The following is a 19149-nucleotide window of genomic DNA, read 5'->3' on the forward strand; positions in this document are numbered from 1 at the left end:
TTTGTCACGCACGCGCGAGTAGGGGACCACGGACGGACCTTAATATGATCGCAAAGCCATACGCCAGGAGGGAGTGGCGGGTACTAATCTTTCTCTCTTCTCTTACAGAAAAAAACACACACCGTCGCCATGAGTCTACCTCCTTCCCGCAGTACGCTACTTCCGTCCTTCCTCTGTTCGTTACCCATGACGTCAGCAGTCCCATCATCCACCACGGCTCCTTCCCAGCATTCCTCCACTTCCGGCCCCGCCTACATAAATACTCTTCCAATGCTATCTTTGAATGTCATCCGAATACAGCTTGTTTATGTATTTTTTGACCGGGATTTTTGTGTTATTACTGTGGATAATTTTACAGTATACGGGGCCGGAAACCCCAAACCTTTATGTGTGTCTCTCATATCTCTTTAACAGTGGCATAGCCAGCAGGATAGATTGTCCGAGAGAATGTCGGAAGGACAAGACCTAAACACCGTGTTGCAAGGACTGTCAGCGCAGATCCAGTCCCTGCAGAGAGCACAAGCCGCAACAAACCGGGAATTGGAGGAAACAAAGTCCAGGTTGGCCGCAGCACAAACGGTAACAGCAGACCCGCCTCGACCGACACCTCCTCCCCTGGTTCCACTATCTACATCACTATGTAGGGAGGGGCAATATTGTTTAAAGCCTTAAATACAAGCAGAAGTATTTTAAAATCAATTCTAAAGGACACTGGCAGCAAATAAAGATATTAATATTGGGGATACATGCATATATTTTTTATTTTTGTTTGAATTTCTTGCTGCTACATTCTGGACAAGCTGTAGCCGATACATGACCTTTTTGGGTAGTCCTGATAGAAGAGCATTGTAGTAACTGAGTTGGCTAAATACAAAAGCATGTATGAATTTTTCAGCAACTTTAAATGTTGCAAGAGATCACCCTTGTAGTGTTGCTTAGATGGAAGAAAGCAGTCTTGGTAGTATTATTAATGTGCGATCTGACATTAAGGTTACAATCAGTAACACCATAAATTCTTGACCTCTGGTTTGATTTGCAGGGCCAGACGATTAATTTTGTTTCTAAGAATATCACATTGTTTATTGCTGACAATAAGCAACAATTCTGTTTTTTTTTTGCTTGTGTAGTTTAAGGAAATTCATACTCATCTATTCTGTTAAACTAGTAAGGCACTGGGTCAAGGGAGTTTAGAGCCTGTGGGTCATCTAGCGCAATGGATGAATATACAGTGCATCCAGAAAGGATTCACAGCGCATCACTTTTTCCACATTTTGTTATGTTACAGCCTTATTCCAAAATGGATTAAATTCATTTTTTTGCTCAGAATTCTACACACAACACCCCATAATGACGTGAAAAAAGTTTACTTGCAAATTTATTAAAAATAAAAAAAATTGAGAAATCACATGTACATAAGTATTCACAGCCTTTGCCATGAAGCTCAAAGCTGAATTCAGGTGCATCCTGTTTCCCCTGATCATCCTTGAGATGTTTCTGCAGCTTAATTGGAGTCCACCTGTGGTAAATTCAGTTGATTGGATATGATTTGGAAAGGCACACACCTGTCTATATAGGGTCCCACAGTTGACAGTTCATGTCAGAGCAAAAACCAATTGTCTGTAGACCTCTTAGAAAGGATTGTCTCAAGGCACAAATCTGGGGAAGGTTACAGAAAAATTTCTGCTGCTTTGAAGGTCCCAATGAGCACAATGGCTTCCATCATCCGTAAGTGGAAGAAGTTCGAAACCACCAGGACTCTTCCTAGAGCTGGCCGGCCATCTAAACTGAGCGATTGGGGGAGAAGGGCCTTAGTCAGGGAGGTGACCGAGAACCCGATGGTCACTCTGTCAGAGCTCCAGAGGTCCTCTGTGTAGAGAGGAGAGCCTTCCAGAAGGACAACCATCTCTGCAGCAGTACACCAATCAGGTACTGTATGGTAGAGTGGCCAGACGGAAGCCACTCCTTAGTAAAAGGCACATGGCAGCCCGCCTGGAGTTTGCCAAAAGGCACCTGAAGGACTCTCAGACCATGAGAAACAAAATTCTCTGGTCTGATGAGACAAAGATTGAACTCTTTGGTGTGAATGCCAGGCATCACGTTTGGAGGAAACTAGGCACCGCTCATCACCAGGCCAATACCATCCCTACAGTGAAGCATGGTGGTGGCAGCATCATACTGTGGGGATGTTTTTTAGTGGCAGGAACTGGGAGACTAGTCAGGATAAAGGGAAAGATGACTGCAGCAATATACAGACATCCTGGATGAAAACCTGCTCCAGAACGCTCTTGACCTCAGACTGGGGCGACGGTTCATCATTCAGCAGGACAATGATCCTAATCACACAGCCAAGATATCAAAGGAGTGGCTTCAGGACAACTCTCTGAATGTCCTTGAGTGGCCCAGCCAGAGCCCAGACTTGAATCCGATTGAACATCTCTGGAGAGATCTTAAAATGGCTGTGCACCGACGCTTCCCATCCAACCTGATGGAGCTTGAGAGGTGCTGCAAAGAGGAATGGGCGAAACTGGGCAAGAATAGGTGTGCCAAGCTTGTGGCAACATATTCAAAAAGACTTGAGGCTGTAATTGCTGCCAAAGGTGCATTGACAAAGTATTGAGCAAAGGCTGTGAATACTTATGTACATGTGATTTCTCAGTTTTTTTATTTTTAATAATTTTGCAAAAACCTCAAGTAAACTTTTTTCACATTGTCATTATGGGGTGTTATGTGTAGAATTCCAAGGAAAAAAATGAATTTAATCCATTTTGGAATAAGGCTGTAACATAACAAAATGTGGAAAAAGTGATGCGCTGTGAATACTTTCCGGTTGCACTGTATATACAGTACATATATATATATATAAACTATAATAAGCAAAGAACAATCACCCAAGCACAAATAAAAACTTTTGGCTTAGATAATGAAGAGCTGTACTTATTAATAACAGGTTTGTAGGTGGTAGTAAAATGGTGAGATCTGTCCACACGTACCATTAAAGGCATTAACACCTAAATACAGCAGGTCCAGCTTGCTGTGTCCGTAAAAGAAACATGCATTCAGAGTTGCCTGGCTAAACACACCGTGTTCAGAATGACCCATCTTTAGAGTGTTCACAATGGAGTGAATCATTTCTGTTGCTGAATTTAAAAATAATCATAAACAGGATGACGCAGCCTCCTGTAAATTGTTACGATGAAAACTTCAGACTGAATTTCAAAGTCTCAATCACATGTTTCGGTTTGCATTGTATTATGCTTGCTTTTTTAGTATATCTTATTCATTTCAATCTCCAGATCAGCTCCAGCTTTTTCCCATCCACCTGATCATATCAGGTGCAATTCATCGATCAATAAAATATCACCTTAAAAATTAGAAGTGTGCTCCCCTTGACTTTCTTGTATACTGAGAGAGTTTAAAAGGTCATCAGAACCACTTCCAGTGGTGCAATATTCCTCAAATATCATATGTCTTTGTTTCTTATCATAATTAATTGATAATATTGATACACAGTCATTTATCTCTATTTATAATCAAACTTTATATTAAAATGATATTTTCGCACTTAGGGAGGTCAAAAATGGTGGTGGAATTTTTTCATGATTACAATGCATTACCTAGTTTATGTGCTAAGTATACTTATAAGTATAAGTATAGTTATAGTCTCCTAAAAACATATAAAAATTGTTAGTATTATATAATATTTGTTGCAATAAATTGCTGTAGGTAAAACTGCATTTAGCTACATTTAATTATAACAATGATGGCAGAAATAAAAAATCATAAAATTAAATGTATTACCATAAACACAACTGGGTCTTAGCAGCTTATTGTTCGAATTACATTTTTATATTTAGATGGCATGTTCAATGTTTACATGTTATTGTTAAATTGATGATGTAAAAATTAAAATAAAATTAATAATAGTTATTAGAATAATTTGGATTATATTGAATAAAGCTTTTAATATTGTTGAGTAATTTTTGTCAAATTTCACATCTGTTTGCTTTTTATCATTATAAATATCTATACAAAATATGAATCATCTATCTGTAATTATAACCATAGTTTACATGAAAATTTGCAAAGGTATTCAGTTAAATCAACCGTCAATGGGCCAAAAGTTGATAGGATTCCTTATTTTTGATATAAAGCAGGTGTACAAAATCTCATTAACCTAGGTCAAAGCATTTTTGAGTTATCGTGGTTACACTCAGACAGAGATAATTTCATAAATGGTATTTTCGGACTCAGGAAGGTCTAAAACATCAAGATTTATCAAAGTCTCAAGGTCGTATTTTTTCACGACTCCTATACTTTCTCTATACTACAAATTAGAGAAAGTAAAAATTGATCAAGGCTGACCAGTTTAGAATCATTTCCGCCTTCCATTTACTCTTGCTCCAGATCTTCACTCTTGCCATCCTCATATGAGTTGTTCTTCTTTGGCAGTAGTGACTGAAGTGCAACCAGCTGTATACAGGAATATTTAATGTTTTTCACTTTACATTCCTCAAAGTCTCTTACATTTGCAGATATTGTGGATGTATGGTAGTCTTCAGATCCTCAGTGCTCTCACCATGTGACATCTCTCAAGTTCACAGCTCATCCGTAATGCAAATGAAACAAGCCGAAGCTCAGGTCAGAGATGACAGCAGCATATCATCAATGTAAAAATCCATTAAAAACACTTATAGTAACAAGACATTAATCTCAACATTAATAATTAATAACACAAGAAAGTTTCCCCAAGTTATAAAAGAAAAGAAAAGAGAGAGAGAGCTTCTATAAAAAGGCTACCGCTTATCTCAGCACACAAACATCATCCTTGGAATAGTCTTTGAAAATTTACACATGACAGTTTTCAATGTTGCTTTATCAGTTTTGATTGTCAGGTTTCCTTCTCTTCATCTTCTACACTTTTTCCTTGAAGACCTCCAGTACCAAGTAGTTGCCATTATCCCACTTTTTGTTTCTTATTTTAAATCCCAACAATTATTTCTGATAATTCCACTCAATGTGGTGTGCTGGTCTCATCAGACAATTTCTCCTTCTCTTAGCAAAGAAAATCAAGAAAGCAGTGTCAATCTTATAGCTTTCTTCAAAATTGCCAAAGTGACATTACATAGTCCAGTATAAATGTTTGAGTTTACCCTTACCAGGTGATTCCAGGGCTACAGAGGCTGATTTATGAAGAAAGATTAAAAGATCTGAGCCTATACAGTTTAAGCAAAGGAAGATTAAGAGGTGACATGACTAAAGGGTTTAAAATTATGAAGGGAATTAGTACAGTGGATCGAGACTGTTATTTTAAAATGAGTTCATCAAGAACACGGGGACACAGTTGGAAAGGGTAAATTTCGCACAAACATTAGGAAATTTTTCTTTACACAAAGAATGATAGACACTTGGAATAAGCTACCAAGTAGTGTGGTAGACAGTAAGACATTAGGTAGTTTCAAAACTCGACTTGATGTTTTTTGGAAGAAATAAGTGGATAGAATTTTGTTGGGCTGAATGGCCTGTTCTTGTCTAGATTGTTTTAGACTGTTCTAGATTCTAGATTTTTTGAGCTGCTCCAACTGTTCCCAGTACTCACACATGTTATTTAGTCTCAAATTTAAAACCCCAAGAACAGTTTATGATCTTTTTGTTGTTGTTTTTTACCATATTATGGCAGCAGGTGGCTGCACAAATCTTTATTTACCCTGGAAGAAGATTATTTATTATTTTGACTTTAAACTACCAATTTAAATTTGAAGTTGACACATTTTTTTCTTTATATTGTTCTGCATTGTTGTTTGGTCTATGATATGGTATGTCTCTTTGGGTAGACTTGGACATAAATTACTTTTTACATCTGAATACAAAATTAACAATCAATTCAAAGATATGTGCCCTGAAACACCTCCTGCCTGAAGACGTAGCTAACAAATCTGATTAACATGGTGGATTGCCTGCTAAATGTCCCACACAGCTGTATTGGTTCTATAAAATATTAGAGTAACAATGGAGATGATCTTTTTTGTGTGGTACCCTTTATTTGGTTGTACAAGTGCTATGTTGTTCCAAAGCAAGCAAGGATATCTTCTAAAGTGAACAGATAAAATACCACATGCAAGATCTTTAAATACTGTAAAAGGCGCTATATAGTGCCTGACCCGGCAAACATTCACGCAGATGCACGTTTAAAATTAACACAGTCTTTTTATTATATTCTTCAGCCGTGGGACACACCTTCCCTGTGCCCCACAGGCCCAACACAGTCCCAAAGCACTTAACTCCACACAAAACACTTTTTCCCTCTTCACCTTGGCACGACCACTCCTCCCAGGTTACCTCGTCCTCTTCCTCCCAATTCTGGCTCCCGAGTGGTGGAGGCTGGCCCGTTACATAGCCCACCCAGAAGTGTTCCAGGTGCTTGACCACCTGGTCCCAATTGCACCTCCGGGTGGGACTGATGACTCGTCCAGCTAGGTTCTTGAGTCCTGGCAGCACCCCCTAGCGGCCACACCAGCTCCCAACCAGGCTGTGGAGGACTCCATGACCCATGGAGCCACGCAGGAGACTTGGGAATCAACGTTGGCCAGGGAGGCTGCCACCAAGCGTCCTGGGGGAGGTATTGAGCTGCCCATGGTGGCTCCCCCAGAACATATGCAGCAGGGGTGTCCCGGCCAGGCATGGGTCCCAGCCGTCCCTCACAGTACATGATATAAAATAAGAAATAAATTTACAGTTATAAGTGGGGAGCACTGGTAGCACAGTGGCATACTACTACTGTGTCATGGATCAGATGTCATGGATTTTGTGCCCTTAGATATGAACATGGTGACAAGAGAAGCTAGGTTCATGCTCACATTCCCAGACAGACTGCACCAAGAATGTGGAGGAAGTACACAGAACTAAGATTAGATGAGAAATGGTATAGCCCATTCCTTATTCAATGATAAAATCATGCCGTCAATGCCTTTCTTGAGTTACTTTTTCACACTGACCTTTGCTTTCATTCAGGTGGAAAGATGGTGTATAAATAGAAATGGGCAAAGAGAACAAGAGAAATAAAGACAGAAAAATTGTGTTTCTCTCTCTCAAAACATTAAAACTTTTCACTAAAAAAAAAGCTTTAATTTAGTCTTGATAAAAAAGTCATGTAGCTAGTCAGCTATTTAAATTTTAGATTGGTTAGCTACCTACCATTTTGTCTGGCAACATTACGTTTGATGATTTTCAGCCTATACCTTAAAAATGTAAATTATTGTTTAAGTATAATTGTACATACCAAAACCTCAAATACACGAGTTATGATTGAGAAACAATTTTTTTCAGTTTCTCACCAGGTTAAAATGGAAACTAAACGGTCAAATGTTAAAAAGCATAATGAAAAGCTTAATAAAAATGAAAATGTGCAAACTATGTTATTTGTACTTTTATTTTGAATTAAAGACTTACTTAAATGAGCAATATTGCACTCAAGTGAACTGCCCCAAGTTCAAATGATTCCAAAAATGTAACTTTATATTACGTTTAGTTAAAGTGTGTTCTGAATATGCAGGAAATTCAAAAAGCTATCCATTTTTGGACAGAGATGTATTGGTGCAAACTTGTATATATAAAAATGAATGTACAGTATATACAGTGTTTTGTAAAACAGAGTTGTGAAGGCTATGGGGTGCCAGAGAGCCCCAAACCCCAGCACGAACACACCAAGACTGTCCTGGGTTCAAATAAGTAGTGTTTAATTCCACAATACCTCACAAATGAAGCACAAAACACAGTTATCTCTCCTCCAACTCACCTCTCCTCTTTCCACCGCACTGCTCTCCTCCAGTCAAGTTCTTTCTCCCAGCTCCAACTTGCCTATACAAGGCAGCGGGGCCGGCTCTACGCTGGGGCAAGGGGGGGCAATGCCCCCTTAAACAAACATCCTGCCCCCTTAAATCAAACTTTTAGAAGCTGAGAGAGAAAATAATAGATTACCCACAAACTGAATATGGACAAGATTTACTACAGTAGCTGAAAAATCCACTGGAAAAGGCACAAATGAGATGACAGGTTTCACCTCTTGTTCACAAAGGGAAAGTTAATGCTGTGAGATGCATCCTTTTCCCAAGCTTTAAAAAAGTGTGACGCTGCCCCTGCCTGTACCAATAGCAGTAGCAATGATCAGAGACAGCAACTCGTATATTTACTCCTGTGGCATCAACAGGCACTGCTTCTCCTGTACCTCTGCCAACAATTGCTGCCCCAAAGCAACCTGCTCAGCTACCCAGTGAGTTAAATGGTAATACACCATCCCAGCCAATACTGGGTAGTTACCCCAAACGTGCATTTGGTGGTACAACATTAAGATCATTCAATCCTGCCTGGTACCGCACACGACCATGGCTGGAGTACTCTGTTGTGTGGGACGCATGCTTCTGTTTCCCATGTCGGAAATATGGCAGCACTGTTAATGAGAGGGATGTAGTTTTTTACCTTAGCTGGTTTTAACAACTGGAAAGCAGCACTTGATCGAGACAAGGGGCTACAGAGGCATGTGTCCAGCCACAAACATGTGCATGCTTCAACCATCTGGACTGAGCATAAAAGCAGAGAGGCCACGGGGGAGACTGTGGATTCAATGTTGGTTGGTAAAACACAACTTGAAAAAAAACATTATTATGTCAAGAGTATTGGTAGTGCTATAAGGTTTCTCTGTGTAAATGAGTTGGGGCTCCATGGGACTGCAGAAACCTTGAGACATGATGCAGTGGGTAATGATGATGACATTGCTTCAGGTATTTTTCTAAAACTGATGGAATATACCTTAGAGAAGGATAAGAAGCTAGCAAGCATTGCTAAGGGTGTCCCATAAAATGCAAAATACACATCTAAGGATATCCAAAATGAAATTATCCAAACACTGGCTGACATGGTGCTTGGAAAGGTCAGGAAAAAATATGAAAGTGCTGATTCTGCAGGGTTTTGCCTGAAAAGTGATGGGACCAGGGATAGGTGCAATGTGGAAAATATGTCTGTGATAATACGGTTTGTCAGAAATTCCATGCCAGAGGAGCATCTTATTGGGTTGCTCGACTTGCAACAACTTGATGCAGAGTACATCACCTCTGAGATACTGTTACACCTTTGTGTTGCTGGCTACAGTGCTGACAGTATACTTAACCAGTGTTATGATGGGGTTAGAGGTGGGGTACAAGCTCTGCTCCAAAAGAGGCTTGACAGATATGTCCCATACATCCACTGCTACAACCACCAACTGCACTTAGTGGTTCTGCATGCCATGCAGAGTGAGTCGTGTGCAAAAAGATTTTTTAGCCTATCTAGTTCACTCTACAACTTTTTTCACCACCACTATGTGCTCAATAAACATGATGCACCTTGTCTAAAAAGGCTGCTTGAGATCAGATGGACAAGTCACTATGAGGTGAGACAATCACTGTGGACAATCAAGAACAAATCCTTAGTATCCTATCTGAGATGACAGAGGATGACGATGCTGCAATTGACCTGTGCACCGAGGAATCAGGCCTGCTATGCCAAATTAAGAGGCATCACTTCTTTGAGATTGGAAAGTTCCTAGTGTGGGTGCTTGGTGTCTTGAAACCAGCAAATGCTATTCTACGGTCTCAGTCAGTTGATCTGTGCAGTGCTTCTGAGGTTGTTAGTGCAGCACGGGACTCCTTAAAAAACATCCGTGAGGATGACTGTTGGGGAGTGTCATCTCCTGCTGAGGAGGAGTCACATCCAACAAAGAGAAGGAGAACAATGAGCAAACACCTGGGTCAAAGTGTTGTGCTCTCAACTTTGGGCCATACAGACTCTGGTGACCCTACCATTTCCCACCATCAGTCTCTGAAAAGATCCTTGCTCAAAATCCTTGACAGGGCCATATAAGAAATGGAAACAAAATTTTCACACAAGAATATTGACCTGATGAGAGCCACATATAGTCTTGCACCCAAATCTAGTGCATTTCTAGATCCCATCCTGTTGCACCCTCTGGCTGTGATGGCTGGCACTGTAGCAGATGTTGTAAGTCTGAAAATTGAAGTTCTTGTGGCAAAACAGATTGCTGCTCAAAAAATGTTCAAAGGAAACAGACCAGTCCACTGTGTGTAAACTCCTGCAGGAGTACAAGAAAGCCTTTCCTGAGTTGCATAAATTGCCAAACCTTTTTAGTTTTGTAAATATTGGCTATATTGAGAGGTCTTATTTTATTCTTACTTTATTTTGCAAATTTATTTGAGAATTAGGCCATCCAATTAAGATAATTTTTATGTTGTTGGTTGTAAAGATCTGGATGGATATTTTATTTTATTCTTTATTTTATTTTTCAAGACTTGGTGAATTGATTTTTTTTATAACTTGGCCTACCCTTTTTAGTTTTGTTAGTATTGAGAAGTGTTATTGTTGGCTTCAAATATATTTGATATAGGCCATAAAATTAAGGTAAATGTCATGTTTTTAGTTGTTATAATTTGATGAGGAATATTTTATTTTATTTTTGTTGTTTTATTTTTCAGTTTTCCTCCTGAGGGATTGCCACCTTATTGTGGTCAGGGGGTTTGCGTGCCTCAGTGACCCTAAGAGCTACACCAGCAGAAGCTTAGCCTTCAGGTGGGACACCCAAGTTGGACCAGTCTTAGGGTAGAGGCCTGACAAAGTCAAATCCAATTACATGACAAAAACAGTTATCCAGAGCACCCCCACCCCTTTCCCGCCTCCGTCGTCACCATGTGCCCCCTTCACATTTCTGTCTGCCCCCTCATATATGCCTGTCTGGAACCGGCCCAGCAAGGCAGTGTGGTCCCTTTTAATGAGGACCTGGGAGTACAAGTTCATGTCAATGAAAGTCTCACATAACCGAGAGTACATCTCCCCGCAGCATCCATGGTCCTTGGCAGGGCTGTGATCCTGGCATTCCCTGCTGGTTCCCAAAGGGGTGCAGATATCGAGGGCTGCTGCCATCTAGCAGCGACTGGGAAGAATAAACATCCCCCAGAGACAGTCCTTCTCTTACCTTCTCTTCTATCTTGGCCAGGGATGATGCTACAGAATCTTTTGACTCCTATGGTTGTTTTTTATTTGATTTGTAAATGATTGTTCTTTTCAACTAAATGTAAATTGGCAGCAGTCCAGTCTAGTGTTTATTTTAACTGTACAATATATGTAAATTTAATAAAAGTATATACACTAATCCCTCGCTATATCGCGCTTCGACTTTCATGGCTTCACTCTATCGCGGATTTTATATATAAGCATATCTAAATATATAACGCGGTTTTTCCGCTGCTTCGCAGGGTTTCTGTGGACAATGGGGTTTTTACTTCTGGTACATGCTTCCTCAGTTGGTTTGCCCAGTTGATTTCATACAAGGGATGCTACTGGCGGATGGCTGAGAAGCTACCCAATCAGAGCACACAGTTAAGTTCCTGTGTGCTAATTGGCTCAGTGATGGAGCACCGAATTCGATTGCGCTGCGTTAACCAGGAAGTCTCGTCTTGCTCATTCAGCATCAACATGTTTCGCTGTGTGAAGAGTTAACTTTTGTGCTCTTTTGTGTTTATCTTTGTGCATAGTCAAGCCCTTAGTTATGGCTCCAAAACGATCTGTCTGTCATAATGGCTGTAACATATGTGATATCAATGACGCTTGATATCTTTAAAATAATATTTAAGTTTTACTGTATATAAACAGTGTGTTTACATACATAATTTCAACGAATCTTACCTAATATCTAAGAGAATACAAAGGGTTTATGCTGTATAACTGTGCAGGAAATGTTTATAAGAGCATGGGAGAGTTTATAAGGGTTTAAAATATATAAAAATAACAATATGAACATATGGTTTTTACTTCACAGATTTTCACCTTTCGCATATATATGTATACTGTAAGTGTGGTCAGTTATATAAATATCTACATGTTAGTCTCTTTTGTGCAAGATTCTTTAAACTAACCTGTACCAATTTTTTAATGCAGAGGTCTCCATTCTGTAAAAAAGATGCCCCAAACCAAAAGGTTGGCTAAAGCCCTGTGTTGAATTTGCACATTCTCCTCAACTTTGTTCCTTTTGGGTACCCAAATCACAAAAAACATGCCTTTTTGTTGATTGGTAATTCTAACCTGGCACAGTGTGAATGTATATAGGTGTAGGTTCTCTAATGGATTGCCTCTCCATCCAAGGTTTAGTTCTGACCTAATAATATTAGGCTGGGCTCTGACTTGCCATAATCTAACCCCGTGTGACCAAAAAGGGGGCACCCCTGAGTTCCAAATTCCAGACACAAGTGCATGTACACAGAAAAGGCTCAAATAATGTGAATTGTATTGAATAACATACCTTTTGCAGGTTCTTTCTCCAAAACAAATATTCACAAGCATGATTCTAATAATGATTCTCCTCTACTCTCCTCCAGGCAAGCCTTATTCTCAACTCCCAACTCCAACTCACTGGGAGAAGGTCAAGTGACTTCTTTTATGTCAGACATAGGAGTACTTCTGGTGCCAAACAAAAACATCCTGGAAACACTTCCTTAAAGTGTGTTAGTCCCCGCCCTAAAGCTCCCTCTGGAAGCACCCATGTTCCCCTACAGGACTGTCCATCAGAAGTACACCTGCTATGATGCCCTGTGGGTGTACTAATGAGAGCTTTGCCCAAAGGATACTGCCATCTGGCATACTGGCCCCAAGTGACAGTTTTTCCCTTTCATTCCATTATATCTTCCCAGGCAGGAAAGATAACCACAACCAATCCATCCAGGAAGCCTACCCATTCAGGTCCTTCCTTTATGGCATCCAATCCAGGTAAGGAACCACCCTCCTCCTTCCTGGTCTGGATGCCAGTCCATCCACCTTGGCACCTACACTTGTTTTGGGTTGAGTTGGTTTGAGAATGTTATATAATAATATGAACTTAAGTTCATGCAAGTAAAAATGTAGGATTGGATAGGAAAGTAGATCAGCAGTATGAAAAGACAATTCAGCAAAACTATGATCAGTGTAATTGCTTCAAAAGTTTCACATTAAATGGTACATTTACAGGTGCAGGTACAGGTAAATTCAAATGCAATAACGAAGAGGAATTTTTAAGCTAGATTTGAATCAGTCAAGATACCTTGGAGGAGTTTCTGAGAGCAGATGCCATGATGCATTTAGATTTAAGTACAAGATGAAAAATGTTTTGGATCGTTAGATGGCCAGTGTCAAAGGATATTTGTGGTTGTCTGCTTGGTATGAGTATGCAATGGATGATATGAAATCTGGCATGTTGAAATTATCATCTTAGTAAGTCACCAGGACAGATTTGAAAATATTGCAATATTGCAATGAAAGCTAAGCTAGCTGAGAGATGGCGTTTCAATTAAGATTGGTCTGTGTTTGAATTTTGCATTTTGAACTGTAATTGGTTTTCACTTCAAACACAAAGACTACACAAAGTTGAATTTCAGTAATCTAGGATGGACTGGATTCATGTTCAAGTTGTATTTGTGGATTAGGGTCACACACATACTGAACTTTTATTCTTGAAGGGTTCCACTCATGTTCATTACCACATATACTATAGAATATTTAATCAAATCTATTCTCTGTAAATGACTTTGAAACACTTGATACCAGTAGCAGCTCCATTAAAGATATGGCAAGAAGGAATAGCATTACCCCAGGACTCTTGGCATTGTTCCATCTTACTGATATTCAAATTCCATTTAAATATCAGGCCATTGATTATCATATGCTACTTAAACTGATCATTACCAGTTAAATATGTAGGTATTAAAATGACAAGTAATGAAAATGATCTAAGAATTAATGGCAACATTCAACCTTATCATTTCTAACTGTACTTATTGTTTTCATAAATTATCCCTTCATTAGAAAGGTCTCTTTTCCAAATGAAGTATTCTACTAAGTCTCTATTCTTGAAGTGATTTCCAGTATTACAGCTTAATGTAGCAGGCAGACATCTTGCTATCAACTCTCCATGCCATTTTAAATAACAAAGATGTTCAAAGTTCACAATATAATGCTGTCCTCTATTATACTCACAGGTATTAATAATTTGTACTTCCGGGTGCTCCGGTTTCCTACCACAGTCCAAAGACATGCAGGTTAAGTGAATTCATTCAAATTAAAAATGACCCTAGTGTTGTTGTTTGGGTATGTGTGTGTGCCCTGTGATGGAGTGGCATCCTAGCCAGGGTTTGTTCCTGCCTTGTGCCCTATGCTAGTTGGCATGGGCTCCAGCTGACCCTGTTCACGACTAAGCAGGTTAGAAAATGCCTGATGACTGACTGACATCAGCTCAGTTATTAATGCATTGTAACTTTTACTATTTAACATTAACAATTAAATGACTACTATTATGCAGCATATTGTGAAGTGTTGACAGGATGTACAACCTGCAAACTTCACCGCTTGAAAAGCATCCATTCTGCCATCACTGCCTAACACTTGTAAAATGCAAACTGCCTGCTCAAAGAACAGACAAGAGCTGATCACATTGTACAGTATAATAATTATATATGAAATAGGTGCACAAACATGCATACCTTAGAAATCATTCTTATTTGTGTCTAGGAATTTTAAAATAACTGATAACTTTGTGTTATTTTCCCTGTGTTATTTTAAAACGTTACTTTTTTCGGGTACCACTTAACATTTTTCTGGGGGTTTATATATTTTTTTAATGAAGAGACATCATTGAACTCCTAATACAGTCGTGTATTGTGTTGGAAATTAAATGATAATGAATTTTCTTTTATTCTGTACGCAATACTCAAGTACAGTACATTTAAACAAAGTTAGCATTATTCTGATATTAGTTTAATTTCTTGAAATTAATTATCCAAATATAAAATGGCTTGAAGTTTTAATGTCCCTGGGATTATTAAATAATACTCAATATGTGTATGTTACATGTATAAATCAATCTAAATATGCATCTATTTTATTATAATTATTCTTATTATATAACAAGTGCATCATCGGTTTAATCATTTGTTAATGTGGGACTTTTAAAACGATATGGTTAAGGAACCATGACATTTATTCTGGGGCATTCTGTAGTCCATCTTTAGAACAAAAATACTATTAGGCTACTACTAAAAATAATAACATTAATTGCAAAGAGCATTTCTGTTCATGGTCAGCTTATTAGTACTGCGATCTTCTTTTCGCCCAGTACCGCCTTCCTTGGTTAATAATAAGCTGCTGCTAATAATTATACAGTTCGTTTGAAACCATTTAAGCTGACATTGTAGTTTGGTGTTCACTTGCAACATAACATCAGACGAGTCTTCGGTGCGCGTCAAAGGAATAATCGAAATGCTTTAAGATAGCAATGAGTCTTGCTAGCAATGCATCGACAGCTTTCTTGCGCTTAACTTGAAGCTGTACTGCGTCTTTGCAACCAGAGAAACGAATAAATGTCAAAGCTGTGACGTTGCACGGCACATATGATTGAATTTTAATGAAATCATTTCTAAATGAAAGTCTTTCGTCTGGAACTACGATTTAATCTCGTGATCAAGGACTTTATATCAACAGCACTGAGGGAACGGTTTTAACACAGAGCAGCCTACGAACTCCAGAAGAAGGGGATTGTAAACACGAAGGCGGGTTTTCCCGTCTAGTCAAGGCTGAAATTCGAAAGTTTCACTGATCTCTCAAACTCAAAGAGGTAAGACTATTGCTTTTAATGCATGCTGTTTTTCTTGTTTTACTGCATGACAGTGCTATAACCAATAAATAGAAAAATGAGAATGTATTCCATCTGCTTTTGCTTTTATGAACTCTTCTGTCAGTTTGGGGAAAAGCAAATTTTTCAAAACATTTTCTTTCGGTGATTAAAAAAATAACAAAACCCTACAAAATCAAGTGAAAACTACACAGCAAGTAGTATACTTATTTTATGTCTTACAGACACTATATGGAAAAAAAATATTATTATTAGAATATCAAAGTACACACAGCACTGAAAGATGGGACTCGACCTGGGGCGACAATCTAAATGTGATTATTTAGTTATTGAGTATTTCAAGTCGAAGGGCAAAACACGGGCATACAGACAGACGGATAGATAGATAGATAGATAGATAGATAGATAGATAGATAGATAGATAGATAGATAGATAGATAGATAGATAGATAGATAGATTCCAATTCAGAAGTGAGCTCTACCCTTAGAATACGACACTAAACTGATATGAAATACAATAGTTTTAAGTTGTTTCCTGCTGCCAGGTCATATACCTGTAGTGTCAGTCTTGATACATGCTTCGAAAGAAAGCTCACATTATATGTTCGGGTTCGCTGCTTCGTATTTGAGACTCCCTTCCAGTTTGTATTGAGACTTCTGACTTGCTCTCCTTTCAAGTGACCTGTAGCATATCTGACAGAAAGCCACTCCCCTAATTTCTCACGCGGAGTCGGGGGCAAAACGATAAAATAATTAAATATATTGGACTATAATATCTAATGTAACTGATTTGAATTCACAATTAAAAAATAATAATCAGTTCGCAATTTTAGTTAAAAATCGGACCCCAGGAGCTTAGTTATCAGTCACTATTGTGCTACACTGTTAATTAAAAACTAACAGCAAAATGTAGAGGAATAAGTTGTTTGTTGCTAACAGGCAAGTTTTTGTTTATTACCAAAGAAAAGCATTATAACTATTGAAATACTCAAAGGAGTTTAAGGCAATTTTCAAATGTTTATATTTATCATTTGTGTATTATTCTTTAAGTACAATTATTCAGCCATTATTTTTTTCAGTCTTTTTATCTTTGGACACCTCGACTATTATATGGTGTGGTTTTCTCAGTAGCGGAGTAGCTGTTCACAACTTCGGTGCTGAACAGCCGCAGTGACTCCAAGTTATTTCTTGCTAACACTTACAGTATATGGATTGGTAAATAACTCATGCTTATACATTAACTGCTCATTCATTCATCCATTTAAATATTTGATTTCACAATAAATAGCAGTGCGAAAATGGAAGCTACAATAAAAAAAATTAGGGCTTTTTTGTGGCTTAATTTAAAAGACAGAATTACAGTCTTTTCATTTCACCTGACCTTCTATTGTGCCTTTATAGAAAAACATCTTGATATTAGAAGTTGAAGCTAAATTTGAAATGATCTATTGCATGCTTTAACAACATCAAACTAAATGTCCAGTTTTGTGATTTCTCACAAACTTATTTTTTTACTTAATGTGTCTTTATAAAAGTGGTTAAAGTTTAATCAATAGACTTACTGTTTCTTTACTCGTCGCCGAAGCATTTCATTGATAATTTTTGACAGGAGCACTGGACAGTTTCTTATGATGTACTATGGATTAAAATGAAAGAGCACTAAATACACAGTATTTAATAGAATTTTATTTTTTCACCGTCATATTTTTTCAGAGAATTAAGCGTTCATTCTCTTAAGGTAAAAACAGATTTTTGTAGACTGGCTGTGTTCTTAACTGCTTTAATCTGCTGCGTTAATGTTTGCATCAGAATATCTCAGGGGGGTTTAAAACCTGCCATGACGCTTATTATGAAATCTCTTCTGAAACCTCAAACAAAAGACAATCCCCACACCTAACCTGGCATAAATAGCATGCTGAGCAGAATAAGGTGTCAAGTGTGTATGAATGGAGTCTCACTGGGAAATACTAATGGACAAGTGGAAAAAACCATTTCACGTAAAGGAAATACTGAACAAGATAAGTTCATCTATTTTTCCACTGTGGTGCTTAAACTTAGTTCTTATTTTTTTGTTTTCGGAAAAACACACATCAATAAAAGCACTACTGGGCATTTTAGAATTGTGGCTGGTGTAATCTTTTTTCAAACTGTGCAAGGAATAGATTAGTCTATATTTTGCTGCTGATTTAGGCTATTTTTCAAAGTTAAAGTAAAATGACAGGATTTTAATAAATAATAAAGGTGGAAGGGAGTCTTCAAAGATTTTTTTTTTGTCCAATTGAAGAAATTGTTTTATACTCATTATAATGTAATGATCAATGCAGTAATCATTTTTTTATTTTTTATACTAGGACAACATGAAGGTTTATGCAAAAGCCTTTCTGCTGTTTACAATAGTGTGTGTCACAAGAACCAGCGTCACATTCAAACTATACAGAAGTGAGTCAAGCTTCCTCTGCAACAATGAAATACTCTCAGAGGCAAAGAAAGGTGATCTATTGGATGGCTCAGCTCCAAGCAGAGGAAACTTAATCTACTTTCCAAAAGAGGGAGTTTCTTCAGTGGAGGAGAGAGAAAAAAGGACGTTTCCAGCTTCTCGTTATAAATACCTCACCCAAACACAACTGAAGGGAAAGATGTATCAAAACAGTGCTAAAAGTGACCGCCGAACCAAATTCACTTTGTCCCTAGATGTGCCAACTAATATCATGAACATTCTTTTTAATATTGCTAAAGCTAAAAACATGCGAGCAAAGGCAGCTGCAAATGCTCGTCTGATGGCTCAGATAGGCCGAAGAAAGTAAATAGAATTACTGAACTGAAGGTGTGTAATCTGCTTAGGTGCATCTTTGGGGAATGGGGTGGGAGTTGTCTAGGGGAATACTTGGAACAAATTGTATTTTGTCATGTTTTTAAGACTATTTTTATTTGTAGCATGGCATAGAAAGATAAACACTCTTCTATTATCCATTATTAGTAGTGACCCCACATGAAAGTTGGAAATGCTTAAGAAGAACAATGATCTATGAAATTGAACTGATAAGAGCATTTCCATTTAGGAGTGGATTTGAAAAATAAAATTACAAAACATGAATAAAGCCTCCCTTTTAGTACAACAAAAAAAGTTAAAAATGACAAAAAAAACCTTACCCAGTAAAACAGTTCATGTGTTTAATAAGCATATAATATTTGGTTTTATTCAAATATTTGCCCCACAAACCAAAGATGCACCTGCACACCTTGCTTAAAGGGAATGTCACAACTTTGTGTCAGCATTTAATTGCAGTTCTTGGATTCCAGTATGTTTCCATTTGCACATGTAAGCTTTTGTCCAAAAGGAATTACGATTATTTTCCATCAGGTTATTATTCAAAGATAATATATACTGTATATATATATATATATATATATATATATATATATATATATATATATATATATATATATATATA

The 19149-nt window shown here is 38.0% G+C and overlaps 1 protein-coding gene across 1 annotated transcript; it reads left to right on the top strand.

The window, feature by feature from the left end:
- The first annotated feature begins 447 nt into the window (after positions 1 to 447).
- ucn3l (urocortin 3, like) lies at positions 448 to 18501 on the top strand. Its single transcript, XM_039762164.1, has 2 exons — positions 448 to 579; positions 18049 to 18501. The coding sequence occupies exons 1-2, from the start codon at positions 448 to 450 to the stop codon at positions 18499 to 18501; spliced, it is 585 nt and encodes a 194-aa protein (XP_039618098.1).
- The last annotated feature ends 648 nt before the right edge of the window (positions 18502 to 19149 follow it).

Source organism: Polypterus senegalus, chromosome 8 (genome assembly GCF_016835505.1).
Source record: "Polypterus senegalus isolate Bchr_013 chromosome 8, ASM1683550v1, whole genome shotgun sequence".
Lineage (NCBI taxonomy): Eukaryota > Metazoa > Chordata > Cladistia > Polypteriformes > Polypteridae > Polypterus > Polypterus senegalus.

Bases quoted from the DNA above. Each gene is read 5' to 3' on its own strand.
- ucn3l (XM_039762164.1), top strand. From the start codon at position 448: ATGTCGGAAGGACAAGACCTAAACACCGTGTTGCAAGGACTGTCAGCG. The intron at 580-18,048 runs GTAACAGCAGAC...TTTTTATACTAG, and splicing joins GGTTGGCCGCAGCACAAACG to GACAACATGAAGGTTTATGC.